At 33.8% G+C, this 10,195-nt stretch overlaps 1 protein-coding gene across 1 annotated transcript; it reads left to right on the top strand.

Annotated features, from left to right (window-relative positions):
• The first annotated feature begins 3,434 nt into the window (after nt 1-3,434).
• Nucleotides 3,435-5,468, top strand: LOC120253541. Its single transcript, XM_039261874.1, has one exon. It carries the CDS (start codon nt 3,435-3,437, stop codon nt 5,466-5,468), a length of 2,034 nt encoding a protein of 677 aa, XP_039117808.1.
• Nucleotides 5,469-10,195: the final 4,727 nt, after the last annotated feature.

Below are 10,195 nucleotides of genomic sequence, written 5' to 3'. Positions count from 1 at the left end.
GGGTAGGGAATAAAAACATTTAATTCGCTTCTTAGCTATGTGAACGACCAGCAGTGATAAGTGTGACAATGATTTAATCACTACACCACTATGGGTGTTTGGCGGCGCTTTACTAGTGGTGTTTTCCAAAAACGCCACATATTTAGTGGCATTTGATATAATGATCGCCACCAAAGGTATTCAACAAAAATGATTTTCAATTTTCCCGGCGTTTGTATAAGTAATCGCCAGCACTATGTTTTATTTAGTGGCGGCCGACGAAAAAACGCCACCTAGTTCTTGCTCCCGCCTTGAGATAAATATGGCGCGAATAATTTCCGAGTGTTAGTGTCGGCGTTTTAGGGTATAAACGCCACAGAAGCCTCCTTTTTTCCCCTTAACATAGGCGGCGCTTTATGTTATAAACGCCGGCAAAATTTCCTCTCGCGCCATAAGGGTTTCTGGGCGCGAATAATATCTATTTTGCCGGCGTTTTATGAAAGAACGCCACCGAAGATTGGATTTCCTTTTCTTCATGCCAGTCCTTTGGTGGCGTTTCGGGTAATTCACTTAAAAACCTGCCGGCTTTGTACACGTATTACGGGCGTTTTAGCTATCAACTGCCAGTAAATGTATGTTTATGGCCGGCGGTTATTATTTAAAACTCCACCAAAGAGATGGCGACCCATCTCTCAAATTCCTCATCTTCTTTTCTCTTTTCCAGTTGTTCTTTAGCCCTTGGTTTTCTCCGCAAATACACCGCTCGATATCCCAACGTTGATCTTTATTTCCAGGTTAGTACTCGGTTTTCTCTTGAAATTTTAGGGTTCATCCGCTCGATTTAATTGGTTGAGGGTTTGATGAAGTTTTGCAGCATTGATGTCTGAACATGCTTTCTGATCTTCTTCCTCATCTGTTCCAGGGTTCAGCACCAGTGTGTTTCTCTTGTCATCCTCTCCTTAAGGCATCCGGAAAAAAATTTCTCTAGGTTTAAGACCGCGTGCTTCCTTTTCACCCTTTCTTTGCTGTTGAAGTTTATTGAATCTTGGTATCTGTTATTTATTCTGAGATTTGGTATTTTTGCTATTGAATTTCTCTTGTGCCATACCTGCAAAAAAGAAGTCATCAGAGGTTACGTCTTTCGGGCTTTTGCACGGGAATCCATTGATGAATGGTTGATTTTTTAGCTCAGCTATGCAGAAATCTTGGAGAGTATCAGGATCACATTGACAGAAGAAATCAAAAGTGCAATAGAGATTATCAACAAGGGTTGTTTTGCTGCCATTTTTTTTCTCTGGTATGATGAATTGCCTTCCATTTCCCTGTATTTATAGACGAATGTTTGCAGACTGTTTGATTAATCAAAATGAAGACTAGAAGAGGTCACTTGTTGATTTGTCAAACAAAAGCAATTATGATTTATGACAATGGATAATTATGATACTTTTCTTTTTGAACAATGAATTAAAATGTAGTTTTGTGATAATGTTGGATTATCAAGTCTAATTCAGCTTTGCATCTTTGTGAAGTAACTAGCTTTGTCTTAGCTGAACATTTCTTTAGATAATTAGATGAAGTTTTCGGGAAAATTTAGTTTTATGGAAAGTAACTGTAATTTTTCTTATTAAATTTTGATTTGCACTAATGATTACTGCTTCTTATTGAGGTTGTTGGTGTTTTGATTATTATTTTACTTTTTTTTTTCATTTTGAAGTTGTTGAAGTGGGTTTTGCCATCTTTTGATATTTCAAAGATTATTAACTTTATTAAGAAGTTATAAACACATATTACCAACCCATTTTGAAATTTCTAAGGTTCTTATTGCAAGTAATTTGTCTTGATTAAATCATTATTTTCACATGTTTAAAATATGCAATCTAAGATTATATGGAACATTTTAAAAATTCCAAGACCACTAATTTTTGAAGTGATTAGTTTTAGTGATTGTTTTAGATAAAAATTGTAATTTTAGAAGGTCTCAAATTGCAAACTACCTGGATTTGTTTTGACACAAATTGTTTAGGAGTATCATTTGAATGCACATGATAAGATTCTGTACTTCTTTCATTTTTTTATTGCTTCGCTAGATATGTTTACGTACCAATATGTTTGTTTTTTTTACATGATCTAGACTCTAGATAGCTTTACATGAAATGTTTGTTTAATTTGTGCTAAGCAATTATTTATATATTATTTTTATATTGTGAAAGCACTGCTTTTATTGGTTTTACAAATGAATAGATTAATTCATTCTTCCCAGGCCAAGAAGAGCATTAAAAGTGATACACCATATCAGAAGTACAGAAGGTAATGCTTTGGAAAAACACCATGCTTTTATTTCTAGCCATATATGATAATTGCACTTAGTGTACTCATTGTACTCTTGTACAAATTTTTAGTAGACCAAGACTGCCATGTTCTTATTGCTCTGAATCTAGCTTAATTTAAATTTTTCGTCATGATTATAAGATGAATAGTTAGTAAGTTAATCATTGAGCATTCTTCAAATTGGAAACACAAGTTTATGCATCTTAATTTTTATTTGTATTCAAGATTTGAACCCAAAAAAAAAAAAACTCCTTCAACCATGAATCAATTTTCACTCCCTTTTCTTTTGCATGTGGCTCGGAAGAGAGTTATTCACCCATCTCAAAGTATACATGATGATTAGTAGATAGAAACTAAAATGCATTGGTTGTTTAGTATTTATTAAAATCTTTAATTTTTGACAAAGTGGTGTGTGGCTAAAGATAGCTAATTTATTAATTCGGATGTTTTGCGTTCGGATTTTGACTTAGGCCTCAAATGGATTAGTGAAAAAATTCTAGCGTCTATTTAATATATTTAAAAACTCAGTCGTACATGTGAAGGAATAGTGAGAAGAACATAGCAAATTAATGAGCATATAAAATTATAAATATTGATCCACACACTTAAGTTTGGTAGTTTTTATTTGTTTTAGTAGTTATGAATAATGTGGATTTTTTTCTTGATCACCTAATTCGAATGAGATAATGTCATTCTTTAGTTTTACCTATCACATATATATTATCTTTTTCCTTCATAAATTATGATCTTGTTGGCCATTTCATAAATAGGTGCACATTTTCTTCAGTTAGAAGTTGTGCTTGCTTGGAATGATATGGATATTATGTTCTATTGATATATTTATCTTGTTGTTGTTCCATATAATTTGAGTACGAATATATATATATATATATATATATATTTATAATATGTGCTTGATTAGCATCTATATTCATACGTACTCATATTCAAAAGATCTTTTCTCATTTTCCTTATATTTTGGTTGTCCTTCCTTGTTACGTTCTTCATAAATGACCATAAGAATCTTAATTATGTTGCCAAACTTATCTTCATCAATAAAGTTTGTGAATATGAATATGTATATAAGCAATATTATTTCAATTAATTTTCACTTATATTAAGCAGAAATGGATAAGAGTTGGATGAGTAAGTCAAGATTAAGTCAAGAATATTTAGATGGAGTGGAAGGATTTCTTAATTTCGCATTTAATAACGCAAGTGAAGACAATATGATTCTCTGTCCTTGTGTAAAATGTGCGAATGTTAAATGGAAAACTCGTGAAGTAGTTCTTGAGCATTTAATATGTGACGGAATTCTTCAAGGGTACGATTATTGGTTCTTTCATGGAGAATGTGTTCCTTCTTCCTCTAATTCGGTTGGTGCATTTACAACTTCTTCAAGCTCTACATATCTTAATCAAGGTGTTAATAGTACGCCAAATGCCATGGGGGAGTTGTTATGTGACGCTTTCAACATGCATGAAGTTGTTCATGATGATGTTCAGTGTAATACATCCGAATTCAATAATTTGCATGATGAAGGTGAAACCCACGACGGGGTAAGTTATGAACAGCCTCCTCTAGACGCAGCTAAATTTTACAAGCTACTAGAAGATATGAATGAAAAACTTTATGATGGATCCAAGCATTCGAGGTTATATTTTTGTATTCGTTTGTTCCATCTAAAATGTATGTGTGGGATGACTGGGAAAGGGCTTGATTACTTGATCGAATTTTTGAAAGAATTTTTTCCAGCAGCTACTATTCCTACAAATAGTCATGAGTCTAAGAAAGTCATTAAAGATTTAGGCCTTGGGTATGAAAAAATTCATGCTTGCCCTAATGATTGCATGCTCTATTGTGCTGATAGAGAAGCCCAAGAAGCATGTCATGTGTGTGGTAGTTCTCGTTGGTTGTCAACTGATTCCAGTCAATCTATCGATGATGATATTGAGGTTGTTCGTAAGAGGCCAGCAAAAGTTTTACGATATTTCCCCCTCATTCCAAGGTTGCAGAGGATATTCATGTCGTCAAGGACTGCTAATGATATGACTTGGCATGCTGATGGTCGTAGAAATGATGGTCGTTTGAGACACCCTGCTGATGCTGAGGCATGGAAAGCGTTTGATGCAAGATTCCCAGATTTCGCATCTGATCCGCGCAATATTAGGCTGGGCTTATCATCTGATGGGTTTAACCCATTCAAAGTACTAAGTACTTCTTACAGTACTTGGCCGGTGGTGTTGATTCCTTACAATTCGCCACCGGGGGTTGGGATGAAACAATCTTCCTTTCTACTATCTATGATTATACCAGGAGATAAAGGTCCGGGAAATGACATCGATATCTACTTACAACCTCTGATGAAAGAGTTGAAACAATTATGGGTTGGTGTTCAGACATATGATGCATCAATAAGAAAGAATTTTCAGTTACGGGCTGCTTTATTGTGGACTATCAATGATTTCCCTGCTTATGCAAATTTATCCGGATGGAGCACTAAAGGGAAATTTGCTTGCCCTTGTTGTGCTGCTCAAACTTCTTCAAGATGGCTATCTAATGGGCAAAAGTTCTGCTACATGGGACATCGACGGTGGTTAGATCATGAACATCCATATAGGTTCCAAAAACACCTATTTGATGGTACTGTGGAGCTACGTGGAGCTCCTTCATCTACTACTGGATCTGAAATCTTATCAATGTTAAATGATGCACACTACACTTATGGAAAAAGAATGAAACAAAGCTTAAAAAAATCAAAGAGTGATAGTGACTCAAGGAAAAGACATAGGCAAGTGTCCAATGTTGAAGTCGATAGCGACATGGAAGAGATAGAGGAGGAATCACATGAAGCAGAATTGTGGAAGAAGAGAAGCATATTTTTTGACTTACCTTATTGGGAGCATAACCTACTTAGACATAACCTTGATGTGATGCACATCGAGAAGAATGTTTCCGAAAATATTATTGCAACACTCCTCAATGTTGAAGGGAAGTCAAAGGATAACTTAAAGTCCGGACTAGATTTGGTAGATATGGGAATTCGTCGTGAGCTTCATCCTGAGTATCTTCCCAATGGAAGGACAAGATTGCCACCTGCTTCATTTTTCAATGACAACAAAAGAGAAGGATATGTTTTGCCAATTCTTGAAAAACATTAAAGTTCCAGATGCTTATTCTTCAAATATATCAAGATGTGTGAATCAAAAAGAGCGGAAACTTCAATCTCAAAAATCACATGATCATCATATATTGCTCCATGACTTGCTTCCAATAGCTCTACGGTCATCATTAACAAAAGCGAGTGACTTGTGCCATTTCGAATTTTTGTAATATATTCAAAATCCTTTGTGGTAAGGTTCTTACTATTGAAGAACTTGACAAAGTCCACCATGAAGCAATTATAGCTTTATGTGACTTGGAGAAGATTTTTCCACCGTCATTCTTCACTATAATGGTGCATTTGGTTATTCATCTTCCATTGCAAGCCAAACTTGGTGGACCTGTTCATTACCGATGGATGTACCCCATAGAAAGGTATTAATTTCTCTTAATAAAATAAGATATTGTATTTTAAAAAAGAAATTTAACTATATTAAATTAACATCACATACTTGGTATAGGTTCTTGCTCAAATTAAAATCTTACGTGCGCAATAAGCGATACCCCGAAGGGTCTATTGCTGAAGGATATTTGGCCGAGGAATGTGTAATTTTTTGTTCAAGATACTTGGATGATGTTCAAACAATATTTGATAAACCCGCATCGGAATTTACTGAGAAGGGCATGATGAATATCCTGCGAGGATCTTACTTATTTCATAGCGGTGGAGAGCCAATAGGAAAAATTTGAAAATAGCAGAATTGGATGATATGTCATGGGCACAAGCGCATCGATATGTCTTATTGCACCATGACGCTATTGAAACATATCGATGTAAGTTAATCATTTTTAATCTTTAACATTTTTTAACATTTATAGTTGCAATTGATTAACATCTATTATATTTAATTATAGTGAGTATAAGAATATTCCGAGACATCAAATGCGTGCCGTCGCTCAAAATGCTCGTGATATTGATTTGCAATTTACTAAGACTTTTCATGAATGGTTGGGGGAAACTGTAAGTGGTGGAATACTCCAAGTTTAATTTGATATTAATATTTAATTGCTAGTTCCTAAATACATCCATGTAACCTTGTTAGGTTTCTCGTGGAAGAATTGTGAATGACGAAGTTAGAATTCTAGCACAAGGCCCAAACAAAATTACTAAGCGATACAAAGGTTTCATCATCAATGGATTTCGATTTCATACTAAATCTCGTGAGAGATTGAGGAGAACTCAAAATTCTGGATGTATTGTTACTTCTTCAACAATGAGTTTTGCTAGTGCTAGTGATGGTAATCCTCTGGAAGGGAATCTTGATTATTATGGGGTCTTGAATGATATTATTGAGTTAGATTATTTTAACAAGCACAAGATTGTGTTTTTCCGATGTGACTGGGCTGACGTCAGTAGTAGTAGAGGGATCAAGAAAGACAAATTTGGATTTACAATGGTGAATTTCTCTAGATTAATTCATACGGGTGAAAATATACTTGATGAGACTTTTGTGTTTTCATCACAAGTAAAGCAAGTTTTTTATTGTAAAGATCCCTCTGAAGCTGGCTGGTATGTTGTCGTAAAAAATCAACCTAGGGAGGTGTTCGACATGGGTGATGAGGTCATAGAAAATACTTCTCGCACTGAATGCTTTCCTACCACTAATGAGAGGATTTCTACTACCAACGACGATGGCCAATGGTTCGTCAAGATGTCGACGAGGATGTTTATGAGTTTTGATGGTTAATTTACTCAGTTTGATATGAACCAAACTTCTCGAATTTTGGTATTCACCCTAACTGATTTATGTGTGACCTCATTTTTTATTTTGGATGAGTTATTATTTATCTTTTTTAACCAGCTATACATCTATTTAAGTAACTGTTCTTCCCTAAATTTCTTCAAATTTATTAGCAAGTTCATTATATTTTTTTTGTAGTTGCTTTGTTTCGTTGATGCTAGGTTGCGGTCTATTTATCCTCCGTTCATGTTATTACTTCACATTAGATTTATTGGATATTACGATATGATATGAGATATATATATACCAAATTACATAATATTGGTTCAATCATTATACCTTGCATATTACAGTAACTTTATGAATTTTCCTATATTGTTGGTTCTTGAATGCTCTGATTGATGGATATGATGGAGACCTTGCTTTTGCAGATTCTGTACCATTCTCTTTTTGTGATCTTCTGAGCTCTAGGATGAGTCCTTGCTTTATTTTGATCTATTATAGATGAGGAGACGGGATGGTATGATGGACTGGTGATTGCCCCCTATTTCCTTATTTTCCTTTGTTCAATCTTGTATTTCGTATGATAAAATATAATTGCTTCAGCATTTCTGACTTTTCAGATATCAGTTATGTTGATACACACTTTTTTTTGACTTTTGAACTCTATTTTAAAAAATCTGGACTTCCTTTTTATGATATGAATGAAGAATTTGATTTTTTTTTCTATTGTAGCTCTTAAATTATTTGATATGCTAGATCATGGACATGGCAGTGCATGAAAGAATATTGTTTTAGTTTGTGAAAATTAAAGAGGATTTTAAAATAAAATGTGCATATATAAGATGTGCTATTTAATGTCTACCATCCATTGAAATGTGAAATAAGAGCAATGGAATGGATGCATATACAACCAGTTCACGAAATGCACTGGTGCAGGTGATAATCATGTGACGGTATGCACTTAAAGTACCACTACTCTTCTCTATTTTCCACAGATATGGGTGAAGACTCATGAAGTTTTAGCTTGTGACCATCTTCTTTGTTCATTTTCTGTAAGTATATTGACACACAAAACATTAGTTGCAGTATATTTTTTTTTTTTGTGCACTGTATTTGTCAGTCATATAAATATATGTTAAGGTGATTCAGAATTTATATCAGAATTTTTTTGTAAATTCATTATGTGCAACAAAACAGAAGGCCTGATGATGCTAAACTGTGCATTCATTAGAGTTGTTGAACAACTAGGTTTCTTGAAACACTAGATTGACTAATTCACAATGACATTTCTTCTCCATTACTTTTCATCCACAATTACTAGAACTTATTAATTAAAGAGTTTTAATGTTACCTTAACTAAGATTACATAATTTGATTGATTGAGTGCTTGAGAAATATCCACAAAAGTTGGAGGGAGAATCTCTGGAAACAAGAAAATTCAAACATGTAAGCATTGAAGAATACAAGCCAAGCAAACTTATTGTTTATCTTATCTATATGATCATTTATGAATTCAACAATTATTATAACTGCAAAATAAATTCAATAACATACAAGGACAGTGAAGAAATACTTCAGAAAACCTAGCCAGGACAAATCACACAAATTCTTATAACATCGTTCACATCTGCCCAGTGGTCCGGACATTAAAAATACCCTGAAGTTGTATAATGTTCCCTTTTCTAAACTTAGAGAACTAACTAAGTTTCAGTAGCAGCATATAGGTGATGCTATTAGCTTTTAGCAAAACCTTCTGGCAATTATTCACTCTGTTATTCACAAAATGGGCTTGTAATATATAAACCTCAGCCTAAACATGTGTATAATTGCTGGAAGTAATATCCCCTTTGAGGTGCTTTGTTTATACTAAGATTGGACAATTTGTTATTTGATTTAACTTCTCAATTTGTATATTCTTTGTCTTTCAGTTGTCAAGTGGCAACTTGGGAAAGTCATCATGGACATATGTAGACATGCTGACATATATATTTGATATGCAGAACAGAGACAAAATCAGCTTTTGATCTTTGATCAAGAAAATTGAACCTCTTCCATTGAACTTGTAAACTAAGTTATACATATTTTTTCATTCAGTGCTGAAATTATGGGGAGAGTGCCTTCATTTTGCTTGTTGGAAATCAACACATCAGCAAAACAGGTATCTGAATTTTTTATCATACATCGGTTAATAACTGAATTGAATTTTTGCACCATGTCTAGTGTATAAAAATATATGCTTTGATTGTTAATGATTGTTTAATGCTTATCATTTTCTTTGGAAAAACTTGAACTAGTTGTAGATGATTCTAATTTTCTTCTAGTGTAGGTTTAAACTGAGAAAATCTTTCTTTATCTTTTCTAAATATTCAGTTCATGATATGGTGCTTAGTTTGTAAAAAAGCATGTTATAATTGATCTATGTTTGTAGGAAAATTATTGCCAAACTGAAAAGATTACTGCCAAACTGAAAAAATTAATCACTATGGTGTATGAAAATAATAAAAGTTTTCTTTGTATCTATGTTTCCTTCTTAGGTGTTATCACTTATGTTTCTATCTGTTTAGCTAAAGTTCTAATCAATTGATTAAGATGGTTCTCTTTCTTTCTTTGCCTTGTTAGTAAAGAATTAGATAAAGTTTAGCTTTTCAGGAATCTTATACATTATATAAGATTCCAATCAATCTTCTGCAGTACTCCATTGAGTTGGTTTGATTGTCATATTGCATCAAAGCCAAGGCAAGGTTTTTTATCTAACATGCCAAAAATTAAAAGCGAAGGGCGGGTCAATAACTAATTTTTACTTGTCTTGATTTTTATTTTTGCATGATGTGAGATAACATCAACATGCCAAAATTAAAACTGAAGGGCATAAAATTGATCCGATCTGAATCCAATACGAATGATGCTACTTCAAATGAAGGTTGTAAAAAAACTAGGCCAGCACCTGATGCTCAGCCTTGTAGCCCAACTCATTCTTCATCAACTGATTCAAACCCCAGCGAGGAAGATGCAAACCAAAACAATGAGAACACATTAGAAAA

Source organism: Dioscorea cayenensis, unplaced genomic scaffold (assembly GCF_009730915.1).
Source record: "Dioscorea cayenensis subsp. rotundata cultivar TDr96_F1 unplaced genomic scaffold, TDr96_F1_v2_PseudoChromosome.rev07_lg8_w22 25.fasta BLBR01000114.1, whole genome shotgun sequence".
Taxonomy (NCBI): Eukaryota; Viridiplantae; Streptophyta; class Magnoliopsida; order Dioscoreales; family Dioscoreaceae; genus Dioscorea; species Dioscorea cayenensis.
The sequence above is the reverse complement of the archived record's forward strand: the minus strand, read 5'-3'. Positions and strand labels throughout refer to the sequence as shown.